Source organism: Ptychodera flava, chromosome 16 (assembly GCF_041260155.1).
Source record: "Ptychodera flava strain L36383 chromosome 16, AS_Pfla_20210202, whole genome shotgun sequence".
Classification (NCBI taxonomy): domain Eukaryota; kingdom Metazoa; phylum Hemichordata; class Enteropneusta; family Ptychoderidae; genus Ptychodera; species Ptychodera flava.
Genome location: NC_091943.1, coordinates 24829669 through 24857291, shown reverse-complemented (window position 1 = coordinate 24857291; position 27623 = coordinate 24829669). Strand labels below are relative to the sequence as shown.

General features: G+C 36.3%; 1 protein-coding gene across 1 annotated transcript; it reads left to right on the top strand.

Annotated features, from left to right (window-relative positions):
• Positions 1-27612, top strand: LOC139114393 (tubulin polyglutamylase TTLL11-like). Its single transcript, XM_070676108.1, has 6 exons — positions 1-611; positions 12833-12938; positions 16404-17107; positions 18996-19210; positions 20335-20589; positions 21089-27612. Exons 1-6 carry the CDS (start codon positions 342-344, stop codon positions 21423-21425), a joined length of 1887 nt encoding a protein of 628 aa, XP_070532209.1. The 5' UTR covers positions 1-341; the 3' UTR covers positions 21426-27612.
• The last annotated feature ends 11 nt before the right edge of the window (positions 27613-27623 follow it).

The window sequence follows — 27623 nt, the reverse complement described above, 5'->3', positions numbered from 1 at the left end:
ATTCCTTTCGAGAAAAATTGTTTTCATTGTGTACTCACGAACGAAACCCTAAAACCCTTCGACGTACAACATCGTGTCATAATATGGCAAATTGACATGGTTTTCAAAAGTTTCCCAAAAGTTTGCGTAGTGTAGTGGCGGGTATAGTAAACTTTGACCGCTCACTCACCTGCTTTGTAAATGGGACAGTCCGAGAGTTGACAACACAACATGGCGCGACTGTGTGTGGAGGTATGAACGTGGACCTCTTCAAATTTGGCGAGAAATCCCCAAAAAGGTCTTAAGTGTACAGGAAAAAGGAATGAAACTCAACTCCGCGTGGCAACATCGCCGGAGGAAAGATGAATGCCACGTTTGCGATGAAAGCTGGCGGGAAGCTGGAGCCGATAATTCCGAGACGGCCGAAGACCCCGAAATCACAGGACATCGGCTTTGAGCGATCGCGGACGACGGTTGATGGGAGCAAAAGCCCACACCGCGACAAAAAGGACGGGAAATCGCACAGAAGACGCCGGCCCAAAAATCCAATCACGGTCGATAGTTCCAAAGCCAAATCATCCGGAGAAGTTGTGCGAATTGCAATGAAGGAGTTGGGTTGGGGTTGGAAGGAGGTACGTATTTTTGTAATTGAATTTTTTCTCGGCCATAAATTCTGGACACCCTTCTTTTCAGCTCATAAAAGTTACCGTTCGACACCCTAATAAGGTTTAATCGGGATTTCGACTGGTGTTAATGGGGATTGCAACATTGTAACTAACGTAGACACTTTGGACAGGCAAACAAGGTACTCTCAGAGTTATGGTACACAGCAATAACGGCCTAATGGGTTTTCAATAACAACATTTTCATTTTCATACAGGAAACTTAAAAAATTCCATTTCCGGAATATTCCCGGGTAGAATTACCGTAATGTAAAACCGGTTGACATACACGTCGAGAACACTTTATGTTGTAGTCCTATACTCAACGATAATTTAAAGTTACATGAAAGCGGCAATTTAGCAGGAAAGTAAATTAAACAATAATGAGTTTAGCCAACCGCAGTAACGTACTAATGTCGCGGCACCGCAGTATCACCATTAAATTTAGTGACAAAACCGTACGTATTGATTTTGTGATTCCAAACGCAACATGTTTGACTCCGGAGTCGATTCAATAGTCTGACTTGTTTGCTCCTGGACAGTCAAGCCTTTGAAAAAATATTTACTCTTTCGATTAATATCCCAAATCAAAACATTTTCAACTCTTTGCAGACGATCTAGATGCTTGATTCATTTGCTGATATATTTGAACTAGGCCTACTTCTCATTTTCAACGTAAAATTTGTAACTGAGCGTTCTCCTTCAATATGTGGCCAAACTACATTTCTCGTTCTATGTCTTTGACAGTATATTCACAACACAACTATTTCAAACATGTTTTCAAATCCAAACTGGCAAATTATTCGACTATCGGTACAGTGTTATTTGCACAGATATTGATCACAGTATTGGAACCATGTTGAAATAACTGCTCAACATTATTGGCCAAAATATGAAACACTTGCTTTATTAGAAAAGCATATTTCATCAAAGTACCATTCAAGTCAATGTTCATTCTGAAATAATCAGTCCATGGCAGCACAGGTATGAATAATTTAATTATACTGACAAAATGAAGCTTAAAGGGAAACAGTCATTGGAACTGCACATGTGCGAGTTTCTTGTTTACAAACAATGTATTTTGTGCACGATATCTAGATGCACCTCATCATCATAGCTGCAATATTTAAATTATACGATGTAGATTATGATAGACATGTTTTAACTTTCATCTTTCACCATCGTACCTTGGATACGGTGTTTACACTGGTCATATGGGTCCCATACAACCTTTGAGTGCAGTTCCGATGACTGTATCCTTTTAAGCAAAGATATTGATGAAAAGGAAATTATATTGACAAGTGTTTATGTAAAGATGTTAATATTATCAATAATTATGTCAAGCAGTCTTTTTTTTTGTTTTATGTACTTCATAATGACACATCATACCATGCTGTGAAAATAAATGCAACAATTTATTACAATTATCAACATCTTAAACCCCTGTCCTGCCAAGCTTATCAAGCGGTATAAAAAGTGGTATAAAGCCAAAACTATATGTATAATACTCTCACCTGAACTCAGCATGGTATGTTATGGAAGGTGTCATGCCTCACTGGTTTCAACTAACTTGACCTGATGGTGACATATGAGCTTGGCAGGACACCTGTGAATATCAGTGCAGGTGCAGCTCTTTCATTGACACCCCTCCAGGCTAAAAACGACATTACATTGAGTTTTCCATACGCGTGTAGTGGGTCGGATGAAGTTTCGCAGGATTAGAGTAATAGGCCGTGGCCTTGGTCTTCAAATAGTTTAGAGACAGAACATCAATCAACATTGAAGGAGATTGTTCATGTATCTGCAGATCCTTTTTGTTTCAAACTCCCTGTATGCTGTTTCAACCCCATTTCCCAAGAAAAGTGTCTGCCTTCACCATTAAATTAATAAAAAAAATACTGGGCTTAGACTGAAATATACTGCACAAAAAGTAAAAAAGAAGGAACACAGGAGATTATGAGAGATTATGAGTACTTACACTAGTTTCACTGAAGTCTTTGAGAAGCAATTGTTGCATCCACAAAAAGGAATCAGTTTAACCACAGGGAAAACAAAGACGTTTCAAACGACATCCATGGTTTAACTTACAGCATTTGTAATGTTCCTGGCATTTGTCAGCCATGCACTTGACATTGTCTATTGCAAAACAAACTCTTTAAGTGTTGTTGTTTGATTCTGTTCAGCCAAAGAATTGATAGCTCAGTCTGTTCATAGAATATTATAAAAGGTAACCTAATCACTTTAATAACAAGCTGGAGGAGGGCAATCTGCTTTATAATACATTGCAAACTTGACATTCAATAAGCCATTATCATTGCCTTGTACCAGTAGACCTTGACCTTTGTCCTACTGACATAAATCATTTGAAATCCTAAAAGTTATGGTTTTACGGGTGAAATGGAAAACTTTCATACTATTTTGTTAATGAACGTGACAGAGAAATGAATTTACTGAATAATGAATCAATATTTTCAAAAAAATTGTAAATGTGGTGAGTTGAGTCTGTTAAACAGTCCTGAAATGTTAACACCAATATGCATGTATGTAAGAGATTTTACATGTGACTGTAATCTCATATTCAAGTTGTCTGAGCATTGGTTTGACTGTTCCACAATCTCAGACTGAAGTTGATATTGTATTTGACCATTCCTGTAGCCTAGTGATCAAATACTGGTCAGACATGTGCTTAATTGAGATTGTCAACAAACTGCTACCATAGCAACCAGCACCGATAGGGCAATCTGGATGAGGTCAATGATGTCCGGATGATTGGTTCATCATGAACTTTATCTACTTCCACTAGGTTTAAATATCAGATTTTGATTTGGTCTCCCAAACTATATAGATTGGCAAAATTCAACTTTAAACTTATGGTAAAATGCACCTCAGTGACACATATTTCTATTTTTACAATTGTTTTCTGGTCTTCTGCTGGTGTGAGTTCATTTTTAAGCTCTCGGAGTAGGTAAAGTTGTCACCTGCTTGGTTTTTGTGAAATCAAATTAATTTTCCCAAGTTAATACAGGGATAGCGGCCATTTTGAATTTGAAGTATCCGGGTATATAGGTAATTTGTTTCTCCATCACCAAAATTTGCACAATGACCCCTGACTTGTATACTTGATGTGTTTACAGAATGGCTTACGATTTCATAGGGAAAGTTTGAGTAAAAGCTTAATTTTTTAATTCATCTATTAGATCCAAACTGTGCAAATACCACAAATAATATGATTGCCTTTAATTTGATTTGTTTGTTGAACATCTCCTTTGTTCTCGCGACATCTCCAAAAATACACTGTTTGAGAAATTCAGGTTTTAAAAAATGGTGTCGTATTGTTTTTTTTTCAAATATAGGCATCCATGTTCACACTTCTAACAGCCATGAAAGTGGACATATCAAATCAAATTGAAGTCGAGCAGATGTACAGTAGTTAAGTCACCTGTTCATCGAAATTTGAGTGTACTTTAAAGGGGAAGTTCACCAAGGATGATTTTTACATATAGTAATTGCAAACTGTAGCCTGCGGAGAAAGAAAAAGGTTAATATTCATAATTGTATTGTGATTATTTGTTTCCGTTGTACTTCAGATTTTTTCATCCTTCCTTCCTGATTTATTTCTGAACACTCATTTACGCTTCGAATTTATCATGGTGTTCCGGTGTCAGAGTTCAGCCAAACAAAGATGCCCCATGATAGTTACCTGTTTAAATCAAAACATTATTGATTGGTACCTGTACAAAAACTGACACATAGTTGCTGCTCTCTGGGCAATGGAAACCAAATTTTCATGTTATTTCTACCAGCTTTTTATTTGTTTATGGGGATAACTCATATAAGTTTTGTCATTTGTACTAGGTACATGTATATTGACAAGACCCTGCAGTAAGAAAGGAACCTTCACTACAATATCATATGTAGCTCATATTTATTCATATATATATATATATATATATATATATATATATATATATATATATATATATATATATATATATATATATATATATATATATATATATATGTGAAAATATATTTATATATATCTATATATAGTTATTTTCATTTCTATTTCTTTTTGTTATGTTTTTTCAGAAGGTTACTTTAGTTCACCGAGAACTACCGGTATATTGTAATTTAATCAAGACCCACCTTGAAAAATTCCTATTGGCAATATAAGAAATGAGCAAAACCACCATTACAGCAGCAAATTAAGACCAATGGTTTTCAGGGCTCAAAATAATGCTTGTATGCCTGTCCCGGACACTCCAACAGACAACTGAAGTCCTCCCCACCCCTATCGTCTTTTTCCGAAGTTACCTTCTGAGGAAAAGACAAGAACTGTCAACCAAGAAACCAAGTGTGGCACTTATTTTTGCAGACAGCTTTGTTTACTTCCCCTGCATATTTTGAAATATACAGCTTGTCTATAACCAATCTTTAACTTTAATGTACATGTAGCTATGCTAATCAAGCAAAGTGCTTTTTAAAGTTACGGCAGGCTCCAAAGTACGTTAACGAAAATCAGAGCAACTGAAAAGTAACTGTGTGAACAGATGTTCAGTAGCCATACAAAGTAGTGTTCCTCACATTAATATGAGGCTGTATCTGTTTATTTGAGGTTGTGAAAATAAAGAGGTATTTGTGAAGTTAGAAAAACATTTCAATTGATGTGTTTACTCCCTTTTGCAATTAACCTTGGTTTGTTTACCAACCTCCATGAACGCCACAGCAGATGTAGCCACAGCATTTAGGACTGATGGAATACCAAGCTATTCATTCACAATAGCAACGATGTGTCAAATCTGTTCTTAGATGGACTTCTTAACTGTTTTGGCAGTAAGCCAGTATGGGAGCACAGCAATTAAATTAACATATTAAGTACCAGTATTTTGCACTTTATTGTTTTAAGCACACGTATGCTCATCCAGCGCGCCTCCTGTGGCTCATCTCAGCAATCAAAAAGCACTGTACAGTGTAAGACAATTGAGTCAATCTACTTTGTTTCAGATTTATTCCCTATGCTGCAGCCAGTCTGATAATAGTGTTTTATCAAGTATGTGGTGATATGTAGATCAGCAGTCTTGAAGGGCCCTATATACTAGCTGTCAGGTGTGCATTCAGTGTACCTGGTATACCGAGTAACGAAAAATCTTACAAGTCAGTACATTCTGAAAGTAAGGGTATTAAACGTCTTCATGTCAAGTTCACCCAGCTGCTATCAGATCCAGCTGACTAAAAACACCTAAGGGTATTGTTTCTAGTAACATATTTTGACTGACTGAAGATGCCTCAAATATCATACCTAAAACTTTTGTGCTTTGAAATTGCAATATATTGCTCTGTTCCAAAATTTAATGGTAAAAATCAAAACATTCGATGAAACTTCTGTTGTCTCCATGGGACCCAGTATTGTCAATTGAGTCGGCATATGTGCAGAATTTGGTGACATGATAAATGAGCTGAGATAATGGCATGCAATTTCTTCCATTGAAACTTAATCTAGATACAACTGTGGATTTCTGCCCTCTGGGAACTGGAACATCATTTGCACGTCCTCAGTACAGGTCATGAAAATTGCCATAACAAACATCTGTCCACATAAGTACATCCCCAGCACCATTATTATCCTTAAATGTTTTACCCTTCAATTTTATTGTACACATGAAGTATCTTTTTTATCTTCTCATGCAGATTTTTCATATAAATTTCTTATCACGAACACAATCGAAGTTTCCTGTCTCTCACAAGGTGTCATATTTGAAGGCCAGTAGGATTATTCTGTGTTCAACTGTTTCAACTGTATTGTACCTGTATATCCCAATGTAATGAATTGATCTTGAGTCTCATCATTTATGGTGTCAGCAACATACTACCGTAGTAACAGTACATTACCAAGTGTCACTCTTGTTGCGATAACAACATACCAGTGAATCATCACTGGTGTTGCCATACTCAATGGATTTGTTACGCCGATTTTTGAAGTTTGGAGTTTTTGAAATTCTTTTTTGGAGTTCTTTGTCAGAATGAAATGTTCAAATCTGCCTTTTTGTAAGAACTTTACAAACAGCAACAATAGTGTATAATATGTCATACATATATTTGAACCAAGAATGGATATCTTTTGATGTCATGTTTGTTTGGTTGTCAATTTATGATCTAGCATACAAAAAATGTAACTTTTCATGAACATCACATTTCAGCATTTTCCCTTACCAAAATTTGTTTTATTCTAATCATCAAATATTTCTAAATTAAATCATGAAAATACAAAGAAATTTGTAGATGTTCGTCTCTTCAGTTAAGAAATGAACTGACAATGCCAGATACAGTTATTACTAAATCTCTAGTGTTATGAGATGCTGGTAGATGGACATTTAACCTCAGTTCACTCTAATTCTGTGTGAAGAGGTCCACCATCACCGTTGATAACAATTTGTTTTGGCCAAATCATGGAGGTGAAAGAGTTAAAAAGATTAAAGTGAAGTCTACCTGTACAGCCTAAATCTTACCTTTGGAGAATTCTGACTTTGATGCATCCCAATGAATTACTGGGTACTCATTGTGCATGTGCATAAAGACCTACATGTAGATATGTTTGCAGAGCTGCAAAGGTGAAAACTGTCTCTTGGCCATCTTCCAAACAAACGACAAACACCAAGCCATGGGCTCACGGTTCTTCAGTAAAACCGATTGGAAATGTCCCAACAAAAGACTCAAATAGAACCTAGTCTCTGTTTACATTACTTGGCAGTGGAATGCACCCACTTGTTTTCTGTAGTGCAAGTCCTTGCTGAGAGACTGATCATTTTATGGCATTTTCATGGTAAGATTTAGAATAAAGTCATCATAAAGGTGTTGACGTGGAGCATTAAGATTGCTCAATAACCTGGAGTGGGCCAAATAACAAACTTGATTGTCTGAGTGAATTTTATCTGATCGCATCACCAATATTGTATTGATGGCTCATGCTTGTGACATTTTCCGTATTTCAACAGCCAGTTTTAACTCAAAATCTCTGGAATACATAGTCAATAAATTTGACATCAGATTGAGCTATATGCATTTTCAATAAAAATGGTACATATGACATTCTACATGTTTGTGACATATTCTGATGTTAGATGTACAGATGAACAATTTTAATTGTCATCCAGTGGGAAAGAAATATCAAGTACCGGTATATATCAGTTGCAAATGGGTTCCAAAGATTAAATGTAAGGTGTCAGAAACTCACAATGCTGTCTTTAAAGCTTGAATATTTACGTTGTTGTAGCACCATCTGTGGCAAAATACTTCAATAGAAAGTGTATTATTTTGTTGAGTAGTACATGTATACCCATCAACCAATGCACACACCAATGAAAACCATAGAGTATATCATTGCTCATTGCTTGTTTCAGGAATGAAGACATGGGCAAAACTGGAGAACGCTTGACCCATGCTACGCTACAGTACAATTTAACACTTATTAATTCCACACTCAAAAACCTTCCCTTGCCTATAGGTCTCTTGTAGATCTGGGATTGATAATGGGAGGTTGTAGTCGAACTAACAACCTGTGCGAGTGCACGATGCCTCAAACAAGCACGGCTGATTAATTAATACCATAAGGAATGGGTGCATTGTACTTTAGGTGGTTTGGATTCTCTATTTTACACAATTTCATCATAGAAATAATGTGACATGCCATTTGTTTGTATGTGACTATGGTACATAGAGTACGTGGTAAAATTTTTCTGAAGATTTGAGATCTTGCAGCATTGTATCTTTGAAAATTATTACACAGTTTAGACAATAATTTTCAGAATTGTGTAGAAGTTGATACTGTAAACTTAGATTTGTATTTACCATGACCAAAACTTTAATCTTGAAACCTCTGTGTAATGCCATATATCATCACTTAGCTGATTAAGTGGTATATAAAGGATGTATTGTTAATTTGGCAGATGATGATGGCATGTCACACACATGTACATGTACAGTAAGCTAAATCCACACACTGTGAGAGTTCTGTATTGTAAAAGGTACACCCAGCATTGAAAAGATCCAGGTCAGGGTCAAACAGGTGAAGAAACATGTCCCAACTCAAAGTCATCTTTCTATTGATAACTTTTTTCAAGTTGAATGTTGAAATTTGAAAAGAACTTTCTGATAATTTTCCAACTTTCTGATAGACACTTTCGCCATTTGGAAAGATGTACTCAACAGATTTCACTATATTCCTGGGCCAATTTGGGCACACCTGCACCACAAAGGCCTAACTTCATCATGCAACCAACCAATCAGGTTTTGAATTTCTAAAGGGATCCTTTCAATTCTTAGCTTTCTAAAGTATGTAACTTGACCCCCATGGATTATGATGATTTGTAAAATTGTGGGCCAAGTATTCTCCAGTTGTGCCCTAATGGCCATCATACTGTTGCATGTTTGGGCAGAATGTTTAAACTATTTTGAAAAAACTCATGCTGCGAATAAACACTTTCATTAATAAGCACATTAAATTTTATTTTAGGGTATGACAAATCATACAAAGAGGAACTAAGATTGAAGTTACGATAGTAGTGTTACAGCACTGACATGTTTGTTGCTGTGGCTTGGTATGTGTATATGTACCTGTTGCAACTGGTGACGGTGGCAGGTTGCCAACAATGCTCTGATTTGTCACCCTGGTGAAGGTGTCTAATGGTACATGTATACCCCTTCCAGTCAATTAGCACTTCATCAATGTCACGCTTCATCAGGCTGTCTCAATACCACCGGCAGATAAAATGCACTTCGTCCCAGCAGTTCTGGAGTTCACTTATTTTTAGTGGCGCAGACATTTAATGCCGTGACGAACTCAGTCATGACTTCATAAACGCCTCCCTGAGCTCCATAGAGAAAGTCACAAGGTTAGAAGGCGACACCCAGTTTCAGTCACACCTTTATGGCGGCCCACCTGAGTGCCCTTTGAAATGTTTATAATCAAAATATATTACACCTAATTGTCTGGAGAATTTATTTGAGTTTGTGAATTCAGCTGTGTCAAATGGATGTTGTGGGCCCACGTTTCCATGAGTACATATATACATACGAAAGCAATGCTGTAATGTCTGTATACATTTTAAAATGATATACCTCTGAGGGAATCTACCAAGTATGTTGCAACTTGCTGCTCTTTAAATAATTATCTTAATTTTCTTCTATAGCTGCTCTTTAAAGAATTCTCTTTCCTTCCATAGCTTATACCCTATGACTGAATATAGTTTGCAATAGTGATTCCTGCGGATTTACCTTAATTCAATCTTGGTTAACATTGGGAACATAAAGCCTTTTGGCATTCTCATGTCCCATAATTTTTACTCCAAAGCCAAAGTCTCTGGGAATCTTCACTTGTAATTTCTTCACTTTTTGCACTTCCATCATGACATTCAGCCATGAATGCCATGAAATCAAAGTAAAAACATGATGCATTGACAACAACCATGTGATTCATCTGTGTTATTTAGGTGTGAAATCTACAAACTAGGTTACCGTAATGATATTCTTAATAATCATGATAATATTTTTTATATAGCGACTAATCTACACAGACAGCGATACAAGATCTCAGAGTTTAAAAACGCAATATTAAAAGGATATGTTTTCAATAAATGTATTAAAACATGAATATTATTGTAATGATAGTTTTTGAGAGGAACTAGGGCATACCGTGAAACTTCAGAAGCTACACTTAAAGCCCAGTGACTACCGGTATGCTTTTCAGTCTTTATAGCTATATTATCGGTATACCTACATCATGTCGTGCCTCAGGCACGATATGACGTAGAGGTAACACGTATACGGTATAGGTCAGGCTTTGAAAATTTTTTGAGTACAGAAGTAACTTGCAGGCTTAAACTCATAGAATTCCTTTATTTAGAATTTGTGTGTTGTGTTATGACGTCATCAATAGTTTTGTCCTAAGTAGGGTCATGGGTCAAAGAATACACCCAAATATAAAAGTTGTTGTCAACTATTGTTTAACACTTGTACGCACCACACCCTTCTCCTACAGTGCTGAGTAGTCATGTGAACTTCTATGAACTTACAAGTGTTTATGTGAGCACACCTGTTTGTGAGTTTCCCAGGAAAACATGTAACTATTGGTATCCAGGAGCCCACCACGAACACGTAGCTAGGGTTTTAATCTTTTTAACGTGCAAACCAACACGTGTTAGAGGGCAGAAGACTAGGATTAACATTTTCGTAACCTGCGTGCTCCGAAAAGTTTTAAATCTGATCCTCAACAAACAGAAAAACATCGCTTACAAAAGTTACTATAGATATAACATTTTGTTACACATGTGCCATTAAATCTGTCAACTTGTATGTAATCCAAACAGGGGTACGTGTACAAACCACAAATGTAACTTTGATATACTGGGTATGCACCACCAGCAATAATCAGAGTGTAAAATGGTGAAAATGATGGACTCACAGTTAGTGGGATTGCAGACGGTATAGGAGCATAGGTGAATGGAAAATATTTGCTGAGTTTCAGCATAGTGTGTGTGTTTCTTAAAAAGCATGCATCCATGTAACACAGAACTTGACCTGTGGTATTGTACTCCGACTGGTAATTATAGTTTGAAGCTCTGAACTTCAGCATGTTGGTCTAAAGAATACCTTGCTAAGTTTACTCTTAGACTGTACACACAAACTTACAGAAAGTTACAGAAGTACTGAAAGCTGTTGTACGCATCTATCTTACGCTATTTGAGCTGTTTATCCAACACAAGTGGTGCTATTTTGGTGACTCGTCAACAGGGAGTTATATGAATACTGAGTGCTATTGTGTGTTGATGGGATAGAGTACCTATTGTGTGACTGTACAGAATGATGCCACATGACTCTTTGCAATGATGAAAAACAAGTGTGTAAAGTTAGAAGTAGTCAAATAGCATTCCACCTTTACATTCCATTTTAACAGGGGTGTTGAAATAGCTCTCAAAAAAATAATCATAATCCAGTCATATAATTTCAATTTATAACTGTGCAGCATTATAATGAAATGCAGGTCAGTTTTCAGTTTAGTCAAAGGAAAACGGCCGTTAGATAATATGAATGCCTATCCATATTGTATGAAAAAAAGTAACAAAATCCCACTTGATATTAACTTTCATTGTGTTCTCTCTAAATTAGCCGCGGTTGTCAGTTAATATCCCCCTGAGAATGATCCCCTCCTAAAGTAGTGGTAGTCATTTTTTAAATCCTCATATTGTTTAAATTGATGTTAATGAAGACTCCTGTTGGTGACCAATATGTAAGCCAAGTGGTATTTTTGGCAACTTTGAAATGGTAGAATGTCTGTTTTTGACACAAAAGATATGTCAATACTTCATCATGCACAGAATTTTACTTACAGCAAGCATACCAGGGTGTCAGTTGGGCTTAATATGTTTATTTGTACCATATGTTTTCATCTTCTCAAATCAACATTATTACCCTGGCCTTGTTCAATAATTAAGTTGTCATATTTATCATCAGGTAACAATGCTATGGCAAACACAATTGCACATCAACATGACCCAGGTGTCAAGCATTGAAGAGAAAATATGCAATTCATCACAATTTCAATACAGTGTTAAATTTTCTCATGTAGCAATGCACCAGAAGGATATGAACTCCATTTACCATCGTCGGCAGAGGTCTGTCCCCTTTGCTAATGGCATGGTATTTCCTGGTTATAGTTCCTGCTTGTATGTTTGCTGGCCAACTTACTGGACAAGAAACATACTTTTAAATTAGAGGGTAAAGCATAAATGTATGGGAATAATATCCTTACTGTAATTCAGAATAAACCAAGTTTGTTTTAAACAACATAATGAAAAGCTAATTCATGATATCAGGACGTGTGGGTGGATAAAGTCTTGTACATTGAAAAGCTTCCAAGTGTCTCCAGGGTCCAGGGTACCTTCATCATGTGATGCAAAAAAAATCACTTTTTAATAAAGTAGGAGTAATCCATGTGAGCAAACACAACACACTGTCAATATGACACCCTTCTACGCAGAACAAAAGCTCCTTCTTTCAACTTTCTCAATGGAGCAGTTTTCAAAAAAATAACTCAAGAAGGGGAAGGGATCGACAGGTCAATTCTATACTTCTGTAGTGTAACCTCATCTCTTATAGAACCATGTATGTTAAAACTTTTTTCCTTCCATCGACAGGTTCCCTGCCCAAGGAAAGGATTGGAATATGACATTTACTGGCATGGCATATCATTCAACGAGGCCGATGTCGCCCCATCATCCGGAAGGGTCAATAAGTTTCCAGGTAAGAGATTAATCTGATATCATTGTCTGGTTTCCAAGGAGTCTTTAGATGAGCTACTCAAAGATGACAAAAATTTGAAGATGCTGATTTTGAAAAAAAAAATTTTCAAGTCTAAATATTGACTACAATATGTGGTTCCTATGTCTACCACAATGATGTCACTTGGTATTGGGCCAAACTGACCTTATGTAATTCCGCATTCTGATATAAACTATAATATTCCATGACATTTTTTGTTTAGACACACTCACGTCAGATATCTCTTCATACACGCTCATCAAACTCAGCATTATCAAATCACTTATAATGTTGAAAATGTCACTGAAATATGTGATATGAGCAATATGTCATCTGTCTTTGTCAAAACTTGTTGAGTTTAATGATTTAATCAGAAATGGTAACAACTGCTATGACAACTGGTGAGGACATGTACTGTGTAAAAGTATCAAGTTGGTTCTTATACAAATTGCGCTGTGTCAAGTTGGCCCTATCACAAAAGACAATACACAGACAACTACATGTACACTTCAAGTGTCCATTGTTATCTCTTTGATGGAAGTTGCTAGGTTGCACTAATGTAAAAACTGTGCAATTACGGTAACCCAGTGCATAAAGTAGTTGTCGAGACAGTTTGGTGATATTCATGATGAAATGATGCAGGGGCACCACTATTTTTCAAGAGTAAACAAATTTACTTTCAAAATCTGAAAAGATGTGCTTTCCTTGGGGTAGATAACTTATTTGAGTTGATACATTGTCGAAGTCAGTATTTGAATTGAGTGTGCTTTGTTTAAATGCCCCTAGTAAGTAAGTACATGTACCACTGCATGCCTCTAGACATTTCCTTAGTACAATTGGTGCACTGAAAACCCCATAGTTACTGAACTAAAAGCTCTTCTTCTTTTAGGAGCTAATCAAAATATTCTTATGAATTATACAGAAATTGTCACAATGAAGCCTTATGCAAAGGCTTGTCTGTATCCTCTGGCTGCATGTAAAGACACATGTTGAGATTGTCTGCAAATTTGGTCAGGACAATTCATAGCTAGGGGGTAGTCTAATGCTGATTGTATAGACAGGTGCTACAGTGTTTTCCAGTTGAGTAGTCAGGTTACAGTGCAATAAATACAGCCTAAATCCACAAAAGAACAACCGAGTGCTACGCTGGATGCTGTGTGTGGTGGTTACAATGAAAATTTTGCATGTACGGCAAAATGCAGCACGGGTACAGATATTTGGACTCCTACTTTTGCCATACTTTGCTGGCCTTAACACAAAATTTAGAAGCCATTTTTAATTTCAAATATCAATAAAACTTGAGGCAATTCGTTCCTTTATTCGGAAACTTTGCATGGTATCCCTTGCTTTTTTATTCTTGATATGTTAAAGAGAATTGTTTAGAGTTTTACCTGAGGAAAGTGTGAGCAAAAGTTTGAAAATTTGTTGAGAAGCGTATTATCTCCGCAAACCTTCACATCAGGAAAGTTGTATTTAATACACTGAAATTCTTAAATTTTATGCCATCAGTGCAGTATAAATCTTTCAAACAATAATTCATTATGCAGGTCACACCAGTGCATATCAAATAATGTATTAATACAAAACAAAAGCTATCAAATTTACTGAAACAGCCTCAGATTTATTATTTAACGTGACGGGTATGTAGCATTTCCAATACAAATGTATGCATTTTGTACATGTAGGTCAAATCATAGCGATACCTCCATGGTCAAATAAAGTGACTTGTAAAGTTGTCACCATAGACTCAGCAGCAGAGAAATTGACTATTTAGAAGTAGCAAAGCTGTCAATTTTTTGTAGTAAAACTTGATCTCTTGTATTTGAAAAGTTACATTGTCATAACAATAAATCCTTTCGCCCTCAGTATGGGTCCAATGTCATTGTTTTGCTAGGTTTTAGAAAACATGTTTATGACAGAAATAGTTTGGGAACTATCTCGCTACTGTCCCCTACCCAATGAGACAGCTTTAATCTGGCAATTCAAGCACCTAATAACCTCAACAGTTGATAAACTGTGCATAACACGTGTTGGTATATGCATACTGTCCTCAATAAAAGCAATGATATATAAAACCTTCATACACAAACTCTCTTGGCAAATTGCCTATGTTGAGAAGCTAACTCAAAATAAATCCTACAGCTATAAATGCACTGGTTTCTGAACAATAGGCATTATACGGTATTTGCCTTGTTACATGGCAAGGATCACAATCTGCCAATATATCACTCTCAAGGTTTTCATGTCAGCCATTTAACAGTTTATCAATCTGCCTTTATGACCACAGACTTGAACAGTAATGTTTTACAGCTGCAATCAATAGCACTGTAGATTCCCCACCTGACATCCACCTGTAGTCCACCTGTCTGTGTGATCTTGGCTGACTGACTAAGGATCAGCTCAGTGGATTGCTATTTCTTCCATGCTTTCCCTGCCAAGTGACATTATTCAAGCAATTACTTCATAGAAAATGAAATCTTAATTAATTGAAGTGAATTGACATTTATCTTGTGTAAAATGTTAATTGAGTAGTTTAGGTTAATTTCCTGTTCTGTTTGCTGTTGTTTTAAAAAAGGTCACTTTGCTGATTAATGACTTTGCAAGTCACAGTTTCATCGATCCGACTAAGGTGATGAAGGTGATTTTTCACAGTGGATGACAAAGGGATTAACCTCTTGGGCGGTGGTTGATCCAACGATTGTCATGTCCAGGGCTAGCAAGCAGTTATTCTAATGTCTTATCCTGCAAGTACCAGTCACTGTAATGTTCAAAGTGTACAGTATACCCATCATGCAGTCTTTTTGCAAATCTTGTGTTCACTGGTTTTAACCCAAAGTCAATTTTTATCGCCTTTATAAAATATACCCTAGTCAAATTTTTTTTCAGATTTTTACCAAAATTTTGGTAAAAAACTGTAGCTGATGAAATGCAATGTCCATTTGGTCAAAAACTATCAAAACAATTACAGAAAAATTCATAAAAATTGGTAAAATATTGCATTTTAAATTTGATGGGAAAAATTACAGCACTCAGAGGGTTAATATTAAAAGGCATCAGCTTTGCCATACCAGGATCTTACTGTGTAAGTTCTTCCCATTGCTAAGTGTATGAACAAATAATACTGATCTCTTACACTTCAAAAGGATTCACTGTTCTGTCAAATTTCTGATAGCAAATTTGAATTCATCAACAGTTTACAGAAACCCGTTCTCTCCAATATTTGTGATAATTTTTAACAAAGAGCACACGAAGTGGCATCTGCGATGTCTGAATATTTAAACTGTATGCTATGATAACCAATGCCTTTTTGCAACCTGATGTAGTCAGTACATGCCTTTAAAAATCTCATCTGAGAAGTCATATTTTAATAACAATATCCTAATTGATTTTCACAAGCTGTCTGAGTGAAGACTCTCATTTCTGAAAATTATCTGCTTTTATTAACAGGAATGGTGGAAATTGTACGAAAGGTATCTCTTACCAGGATAATGAATCAAATGAGAACACTCTTTCCGGATGAGTATAATTTTTATCCCAGGTCATGGATTCTTCCGGAACAGTATCACCACTTTGCTGCAGAGGCTAGTGTGATGCAGAAAGAAAATCCCAAACAGAAACATTTCTTCATAGTCAAACCCGACGAGGGCTCTCAAGGCGAAGGGATTTACCTCTTGAGCAGCCCGCAAGACGTGACTTCCATGGGACTCGTGAAGTCCGCCGTGGTTCAGGAATACATCTCAAATCCTCTTTTGGTTGAGCGGAAGAAGTTTGACTTGCGCGTCTACGTGGTGTTGACGAGCCTCGATCCGCTCAAGTTCTACCTCTGCAAAGAAGGCATGGCTCGGTTTTGCACCGAGGCCTACCAAGCTCCGTCCAATAGAAACTTGCATCAAGTGTTCATGCACTTGACGAACTACACCTTGAACAAGAAGAGTGATAATTTCATACACACTGATAACGTTGCCAAAGGAAGCAAACGCACCATGACAAGTATGTGGGTCTTACTTGAGGAGAAAGGATACGACTTGAAGAGAGTCTGCACGGATATCGAGAGAGTTGTGTGCAAGACAATTTTAGCCTTGATACCTGAGTTGAAAGTTGTCAGTCACGCTGAGCTTCCACCAGGAAAACCTGGACCATCATGCTTTCAGGTGAATATTGGAGTAGTACTTCTGAAGATTATGGTAGAATGCGCCTCGGGGACAGATATTTGGACTCTCAAACTTTTCCAATTCTTTTCTGATCTACCACTTGTTGGGAGGGGGGGGGGACTCAGAAAAACTTTCACCGTCTCACTTTTTTGAAAATTAAACATTTTGTTTTTCTCTGTATAGTTAACGCAGAGATGGCAGTCATTTTGAATTTTAAATATTGGTATACCTTGGGTCATTTGTTTCTCTCTATCAAAATTTGCTCAGTAATCTCTGATCTTTAGTTTTGCTTTGAAAGAGAACGGTTGAAAGTTTCATTGGGGAAAGTTTGAGCAAAAGTCTTTCACTTTCAAGGCGCATATTACCTTAACAGTTCATCTTTTTATGCTATCTGTGCCCTTTCAGACAATTGAAATGTCACTGATTAAAGTGAATTCCCTCTTGCTCTGGTGAAGATTACATTTTTAACATGTAATAGTCTTGATAAGTGGTCCCCATTGTGCTGTGGGTTACAAGGGGGTCATACCGGTAGTTGGAAGGGTCAAGGAAAATATAGAAATTACTAAGAATGACTATAAGCATTCAGAAATTCAAAAAGCCATAGTGCACACTGATCTGAAGGTGCAACAGCCAGGTAGTGTTACGGTTTGTGTCAAGTCTCTGAAAATCTTTGCTCAATAAAGTACAGTTTGTGTCAAGTCTCTGAAAATCTTTGCTCAATAAAGTACAGTTTGTGTCAAGTCTCTGAAAATCTTTGCTCAATAAAGTACAAAGTCTATGACCACCTTGCATTAACTCTCCATTAGCTGTAACTATTTTCCGCTTTTGGGACTCTGCTTGTGTAGACTATTCATTTTGCTACTCCCAAAATCAAATCAAGCTGCCAAGTGTATATTAATGTTCACAGCTGAATTTTAATCTGGACTAGAATTCAATTTTCTACAATAACATAGGATATTGTCTGTAATACTTGTTGAAGGCAAGGCTAAATGCTTTCGAAATAGTTTTTGGAGAGGAATAAGATACTGTAGTTCTATTGTAGAATGGAAACGATGAATATATTTTAAATATTTATAGTTTACGGCTGTGGTACCTTTAAAAATTCATACTCAGCTGTATTTGATATCCTAAAATCACAATCATTGTGAGAAACTGTGTCAGCTCCTTGAACTAGCAAAAGAACAATAACCAGGGATTTAAGACATCCAACATACATGTATCCATAGAAACAGCTGTGATATTCTCACTACCTGTGTGGTCATTTCCAAAGGTTTCTCACCATCTAATGCATGTGCCTTTTGTTGCCCCTGATCAATTATTTAATTGCTCCCGAGTGAAACAGGAATCCGATTGATTCGTTTTCAGCTTGGCCGGGTAATCAGGGAATTCTAATTCAATCTTTGAAGTGGCGCACAGCAGTGTATGTAGCTTAATTAACGCTGTGGCCTCTACATTTTTCTGACCCCCTGTCGTTTTCAGTAGAGTGGTTTGACCTGTGTGTACAGGAAAAATAGGACAAAGGTGAAAACTGTTGTTTGTGACATTTGATCTATGCATCACTTCACAATGCCCAGCTTTTGAACTAAATATCCTTTACACTGATGTATAGGGGAAGAAATATTCATTGATTAGTTAATTAGTTAATCAATTATCTCATTAATTATATTTAATAATTCATAGGAAATTGCCGACATGCATAATTTCCATCTACAGTTTGTTGCAAGTATTATATGTGGTATAAATCAAGATCAGTCATACAAGCAAAAACTGCTGTTCAAAACATATTAGAAACTCTTCTGAGCACTTTTTACCAGTGGAAACCCCAGAATATGAGAATTAAGTTAACAATACTATGAAAGTCAGGTTATTTTTCTGTCTATCATTTCAGATTCTGGGCTTGGATATTTTACTGTCGTCTGACATGAAGCCATATCTGCTGGAGATTAATGCCAATCCAAGCTACAGGTTAGACTTTGACCATGAAATCTGCCCCGGTGTCTACGAGACCTTACCGAGCCCTGTTGATGAGGAAATCAAGATACCTTTGGTGAAAGACACACTCCGATTGGTCAAGCCACTCAGAAGAATCACCACAAGGTCATCGTAAGTGTCATTTATCGCCATGGATACCATCATCTCATCCTTGTACACTGTGATCTGAGTCTCTGTACAAAATATATTGAGAATTGTATCCTACTATGAAATGTGTACTTTCTGAAACTGTGAGCATCTCTTCCTTCATGAACAAGCTCAACCCTTTAAGTGCCAAAGTCAATTTTTGTTGCCTTTATAAAATATAACCCAGTCAACTTTTTTTCAAAGTTTTCCAAAATTTTGATCAAAAAACTGAAGCCAATGAAGTGTTGTCCTTTTGGTCCAAACTTATCAGAAAAATTACAGAAAAAATCATAAAAATGGTGAAATTTGCACTAAAATTTTGGTGGGAAATTAAGGAAGTAGAACATTACTGTTTGATTTAATGTTGTTGGAAATTAAAAACATTATTCACCCTACATTCACAACAGAATTCCTGAATCAGATTTAATATTGTTTGTTTTTGAGTTTTCAAAGCCCTGAGTTATTTACCAGCTGTAGCTTGCTAGAATTCATACGACAAACTTGATGTGCACTGCTACATACATGTAGGTGTAGGGTACAGAGGAATAATATTATTGCAGTTGGTTTTATGCACCAGAAAGGCATGCAATCATATGGAGGATTTTGTCAGTGGCTGTCGTATCTATCTAAGAGAATCTCAGTAATCCACAAAACAATTATACAGAATGTATCTATTTTCATACATTAAGGTAATATGCACCTCGAAAGTGAAAGACTTAAACTTTTGCTCAAACTTTCCTCAGTGAAACTTTCAACCATTCTCTTACCGAAGCAAGAATAAAAATCAGGGGTCACCGTGCAAACTTTGGCACTAGAGAGACAAATAACTTGTGATTTCTCGATATTTGAAATTCAAAATGGCCGCCATCCCTGTGTTAACTCTATGGGAAAAAATAAAATTTTCGATTTTCGAAAAACTAAGACGGTGAAAACCTTCTTTCGCCAAGCGCTTCAAAATAAGCCCCAACAAGTGGTAGGTCAGAAGAAAATTGATAAAATTTGAAGGCCCGAATATCTGTCCCCGAGGTGCGTTCTACCTTAATAGAATAGCAAGATGTACAGAATGTTTATCAAAATGTTGGTTTTCATTCTGTTTTCTCAACATCCAGGAGTGCATCCATGTCTGGCAGGCCTAGCAGCACTGATCCTGATGACATCACGCTGGAAATTAACCAATTCCACTTTGATGACAGAAAATCCCCCAAATCAACAGAATCATGTCTGGAGGAGCTCTTCCCAGCCAAGTATGGGGAACAATATGAGTTTGTCAGAATCCTGGAAAGAATTGCGTACCTCTTCAACCATTTCCTGGGAATACGCGGAACACTGAGGATGGGACCCACTGGGTTCCGTACATTCACTAGGTTGGTGTTACAGCATCACTGGATGAGATTTTCAATGTTTTAACATAAGTTACTCTTTGTATATGATATCCGAAAATATTTCATTCTGAAACCCCTTTGCAGTCATGCCAAAGCATGTTGATATACATAATATTCAGTTTGTCAACTCAACATGTACATGTACAGACTTGCATTATTATTGTTGACAAATGAATTCTGGTCCGGACTAGAATTCAAATGTAAATAATAACAGTGTATTTTACACATATATACCGGTATGCTATGTTAGCAAGCTAAACAGTGGGTATTTCAACATCCTTTTCAGCACAGAACAAGAACTTGCAATTGACTTTTAAAATAAAAATAATGAAAAAATCATTAAAAGTTAGAGGTACTGGGCCTTTATGACATGAAACACACTGCTGCAAAAAATTTACCAAGGTGGTCACTTTCAAGGGAGTCAATTCATCTTTTTAAGTGAAAATATAAACTGAATTATGTCAATATTGTTTTTTCACAGGAGATGTAAGTTATGTGTCAATGGTCTCAGTACAGCTGCTGTTGATATTTTATACATTGATATGGCTAGAAAATGGAATGCACTCAATCCAGAAGGTACTTCCGGTCTCTGCTATGATGGATTTGTGGAAGCCTTCTCCATCATCGCCAACCGCAAATTCCGAGGCGCCAGCATCCAGGAGAAAGTCGTCGCCCTTCTGGATCTCTGCGAGTGTCACCTGAACTCCGGTATCATCTGGCCGCCGCCGCGAAGACCGCGTGTGCGCACCAGATTGCCCAGGGTGCATGACAGCGAGGAGTATCTACGGGTACGACGCCAGATGCAGATTGAAAATTGACTGCGGGAGTACTATAAATTCCTGTAATTATGCACAACTTTGGAGCAGATTCTATGTCCTCACTTTTTACACTCAAAGAAAGGAGACGAACGATAAACGCAAAAATAGTTCGGTCAGTCTTTAAGGAAATCTGAATGTGAGTACTAAGCAGATATTTAAAAGAATGTCTATATTATACATATATACCGGTATATGCCCTCCTCATTCCTCATATTGTAAAGTGTGGCTAATATTATCGACCCAATAACCCTGTGAAATTATAGCAATTTATGGTACATACTGTAAAAAATTCCATATCAAGCCTTCAAATTATTATTATAAGTTCCAAAAGTTTACAGATGCACCTTGCATTTGTTTGTATTCCATTTACCTCGACATTGAGTTTCATTGGTCTAAGCTGAAAGAGATTGGTTTTCTAAAGCCTGATACAGATAGATGTTCATTGATCTATATGTTGTACGCATCTAAGCACAGCTTACACAGAAAAGGGCTCTGCTGATAGGTTTTAAAATTTTCAACGGATCAGGCTAAACAGAAAATATCAAATATATTAAATCATGAACATTTTGTGAAATTTATACAATATTGATAATCTATAACATTAATGTGTCTGATCATTATGAGAGAAATGTTCTAACACTGCGAGCTTTGCAGCCTTGTTCCAATTATAGTGTTGATTCAATGAATGCAGCATACATTCCAAATCACCAAAGTTGTTGCTATGGTAACTACATTGTTTATGCGCTGACCCCTTACATACATGTAGCTACCAAGTCGATAATTGGAACACCATGGAAGGTATCGCTGTCATCAAACATGGCTTTACTATCATCACTAAATACTTTGTTAGCAGATCATTTTGTCCTTTTTACACCCTTTTCTACTGAGTGAGAATTGTACTTGATTCCGCTGAATATCTACAAGTTCTAAGATAGCAATGATCAGAAAAAAACTTAGCTGAGCAAGTAGACAATGTTGGTATGGAATGGTACGTATCATGATAAACTCTATAAGACTCTACTCACAACTCAAAAATTTCTTTTGACTTTATACAAGTAAGTTATTCAAATTTTCCTATCGAATCAAATCAAATCCCAGACCTGCTTGTAACTTATAATGAGGCATTCAAAACATTTTTGCCCAAAAGATTTGTCTGTCATGTTAGGACCAGTGCGATCATGTGTACTACTAGTTATGTTGACATTCAGACTCCACAAAGTTGAAATTTTTTGCGATTAGAACACACTTATTTCCCTCAGCTATTAGCTTCAAATTAATATAATTAAAGTGTTTGTAAATTAGCAAAGGATAGTCTATGTTTCAAACATAACTTTTTTTTTTAGCTTTCTTGACACAAAGCTTCAAATTACATCCGTATAAGAATATTGAATCATGATTTTCATCTGACAAACACCTGCACCTGCATAGACCATGAACTTCAATGTAGAACTTTTTTGGCTAAGAGACTTAATGAACCAAGTTCAACAACTGTGCACCAGTTGACAATAACTCAATTCTATTCTGCCACTTGCTCCACTCTTTAACAGTACACTACACAATAAACTTTTATGCAAGTCACTTGAAATCACCAATGAGACTTCAATGATCCTCGTTGACTTCATCTGACTATTAATGTACAGTTCACATTCCTTCTCGATATTTTTAGATTTTTATATCACCATACAAAAATCTGCCAGTCGCCACGTATCTTCTCCTGATCCATAGCCAACATTCACACAAGAAAGTTTACACACACTGTGTAACAGAAAGAGCCATTAAAGTGGCACAGTATGTAACAGATCTGTCAGGTTTTCCTGTTAATTCATGATTTCAAAATGTTAGCGATTCATGCATCTAAAACTTGTAGCAATTAAGATGTGCTATGGTGGAAGGAGGAGGCAGCAAAGCGGTCATTTACATTGAACACATCAAAGAAAAATACAGAATTACCATTATAGTAGCTCCTAATCTGTGCGAAAAATGAATACAGTAGTACATATTTTCAGCAAATGTAAGACAGTAGTGACGTGAAAATTGGTTTGTTCATGATAGCTAATCATGTACCTTCAATTCACATTATACAATTTGAAAGAAGCAGTTGACAGTATATTGTAGTGATTTCTTAAGGCTTTCAATTTTCACAAAATGAAATTCCGTCGTTAGGAATCCAGCTGTTACTTTAAAAAACATCACATTCCAGATAAATGCATGCGTATATACCTAGAGGCAAATTATTTTGATTTGATGTGTAATTTGTCAAAGAGCAACTTGAAGGTATTGTCAAGGAGACTGAATACAGAGGAAAACTGCATGCTTATACACACCCTAACGACACTCATTGAACAAAACAGAAATTGTTTTTTTTTCTTAAAGCATGGTCTGGGCAAGTCATTTCCCTTCCCTTCTTCCTGACGGGAAGTCACTCAAGACTCCATCTTAAGGTGAATGTATTCATAATACTAACGCAAGCAGTTCTACCACATGTTAGCTTCCTTTCCATAATGTCTGGAAAGGTCAGACAAGTTCACCTCTTGATTTCCACTAAAAACTCTAGCTAGGGGGCATGATATTTGTTGTCATGACAACAGACAAACAGTTGTAAAGTGCGCCGTAGACAAACAGCACACGCCGGGGAGTTTTGCATTTGAACTCTTTATGGTTATCACTATAGAATTGTAAGACAGGCCCTGTACGACAGGTTTTTGTTTTGTGTATGTCTGATGTAGATAAATCTATTCACATTAAAGTTTACAACCTACTTGTAGCAAGAATAGACAAGATCAACTCATAAATCTTTCAAGGATCGCATAGATAAACTAAACCTCACAGAACACAACTTTATTGCCGCTCATTAGAAATGCCTGTTCTTGTAAGAAGTTCTGAGAAAGAATTTTTTGATACATTGAATTATAGCAGCTGTTGAGACCAAGATATTAAATTGAACGACTACATGTAGCCATGTTGAAATTATTTCCAAAGAAAGTCTTTTCAGTCAGCCAGACACTAGTTTGTCATTTTGGTGTGCACTTCATTGCTATAAAATGCACATGGTTATTGGGTATAATGAGTTTAATTTCACAAAAGTGTGATTACACACAAGATTTAAAAAAATTGAAACTGCAAACATTTTACAAGGACTGTTTTCCACTTACATGTATGACAGTTTTGTTGGATATTGCATGAATATAGAAAGCAAACCATTTTTCAGTTTCATGCACATCTTTTCTACGTGAATGTCAAATATAAAACAAAACTCTTTGAATAGATGTCGAAAATTGCAGCACAATATGATGAAGCACATTAACAAGTCCGCATGTTTGTATATTGTTTGTTGAACTAACTTTTAAACAAGTTTTAAATGCAGCTGTTTTATCCAGTTGGGCTTGTAGAGGTAGATCACCTTTGACCTATAAACCAGACCAGAGCTCCAAGAATTCAGGTTGACTTTGATCAAGTGATATGACAAGCCCGCTTTGGAGAATTTATGTTTACATTGCTTAAGCATGCTTATTGTGTATCGTATATCTGTATTATTATTTATCATGTGTTGAACATATTCAGAACTCAAGTGTATTCACTTCATGAAGAAAAAAATTGGTGTACAATTGTTTGGTCACCAGTTATGAACTCTGGTTTTCTTACCATGGCCATGGATGATTAAGATAGTATGCCCCTCGTTGCTCAAACTTTCCTCAAGGAATCTTTCAACCATTCTCTTTCAAAATTAAGAATGAAAATGTGGGATCACCGTACAAATTTTGGTACTGGAGAAAGAAATTACCCAAGAGTTACAGATATTTTAAATTCAAAATGGCTGCCATCCCCATGATAACTCTATGGCGAAAAACAAAGTTTTTGATTTTCGAAAAACTAAGATGATGAAATTTTTTTACACCAAGAGTCTTAAAATGAGCCCCCACAAGTGATAGATCAGAAAAGAACTGTAAAAGTTTGAGAGTCCAGATGTCTGTCTCGGAGGTGCATTTTACCTTAAGAAGTATGTATGTAGTTTTCCTTTGTCATGTCCTTTTCATTCTAGAAAGGTATCTTATTTATGAAATATCATCATTGCTGCTTCATGTATTAATCTGTTACCGCCCAATATTCTGTAGACAGGTCCAGACTCTCTTTTCATAATAAGGGGTTTGGATGAAACCATGATGGTGAAAGGTTGAAAAGCAAGGTACATGTACTGACAGTGGTTTATTACCCAAGTTGGCCCAAATATATTGCTGTCATAATTGTATACACAACTCTCATATCAACTGGTTGTATTAGTTATTCTAATTTACGTATGAACAAACCCTCACAGTCCGACATTCTGTTTTGGCATAACAACACTATTGATCATGTTACATGTGTAATTTTTTAGATTTGTCTGAAGCAATTACAGAAAACCTTGTGGATCTCATCTTTGCACTGATCAATCACAAAAGGAAAGACGAGGAGTTTCACTCTGCATCACACTGTCATCCCTATTTTCCAAGTACATAGGTCCAGTCACACTATCCAAACAAATGGGTTAAAACCAAATGGTAGTGGTGATGGGTTTACTTTAACATTCCTGTTGATCTACGCTTGAATTACATTCCAAGTTGAAAATTTATTCAGGTAGCACTGCAAAGTTGGCAGCTTTATCTGTGTTCTTATTTTATATATTGGAGTTCTGTTACTCTACTTCCACTAGTAATATTGGATATTTCATAAACTTTAAAGTTCTTACTGCCTCCGTGAGTTTTTTGATGGTCATTTTGACAGATTAAATGAAATTACCAAGTTGACCCATTTCCACTTCTGAAAGAAGTTTCCTCCGAAGAAAAGATTTCTTTGTTGTAACTTTGTGTTCAAGTCACATGCAACTCGAGAGGAAAATTACTGGGATGAGGAATGTAAGATAAAAAATAGAAAATTTTAATTTTATGTTTACAGGAGAGATTAGGCTTCTTGATGTGACACAGGTACCTCTCAAAACTAAGAAATCTGAGAAGCTAAATACAGAGATCACATGATCCCTATTGAGAGCTGTAAGCCATTCCACTGTGTGTCACAAAATGAGAGAAAGATCACATCAGATATATACATGTTGCCTGCGCCTACATGCTTTCTTCGTAATTCCAATTGAGATATTTAGAACAGTATTGCCATTAGCCTTAGTTCGTCACAAAAGGTCAAATTAGGTAGAAATGCATTAGATTGGAAAATTAATGTGACTAATTGAATAATTAGAAATACAACTGTTGCTGCATCATGTCACATTATAGGACTAGTTGGTGTATATAGTCCATCTTGAAATATTTATCCATTACACAGTGATAACAGTATAAACATGTATATAAGAAGGGAATATTTTTTATAAGTTTTGTACTTTTGAGATGATACTACTCATGTAAACATATGAAAATAGTCATCTGTGTTTTAAACTTCAGAATGTGTATTTTGTATTCTACCTATAGTCCACGGAATCTGAATAAGTGGTAATGCTACTAGGGTTTAGAAGTGAACCCAACAAACAAAAGAAATCAGCTGTCAGGAAATTTGTAAGAAAGTATTTTAACTCTTGGATCCGTAGTTTGCTGTGTTAGATATTTTTAGTCCAGTGGTATTCTTTATAATAAATCAAATGTTGGGCTACCATGAGCATTCCGTGTATCTCAGGTTGTTTGAAGGTGTCGACTTTGGCCTCCAGAGGGCAGCCTACACAACCAAAAGCATTTTATCTGCAACTGATGTGAGCCGTGGTGCTCATTTATCTGGGAAAGGGACATTAGCCTTGTGTTTCACTTTGTGTGTATTGTGCAATATCTATTCACTCTTTGGCACCATTATAAATGGTTCTTGTAATGAGCTTGGTCCGTCCATTTCTTGAAAATTATGTAAACTTGAACTTTGCAATAATGTATCGATCTGTTTTTTATAAACGGGTGTAAATATACAGAGGAAGTATATGATAAACGTGTGAGTATTATATGTCTACGTGGGGTTTTATACGCAGTGTTCTCAGCAATGGAATAAATGTATTCTTTTGTACAGTGTTACCATTGATTTTGATATACGGTTGGTACGGTTTGTTCTAGTATAAAGGGTGATGGAATTTGAATAGTCTTCTATTTGATATGGCGTGACAAATGCGCATTTTGTGAATCTATTGTTTAACTTTTATACAGGTAAATAAAATATGTAAACAGAATCAACTGCGAC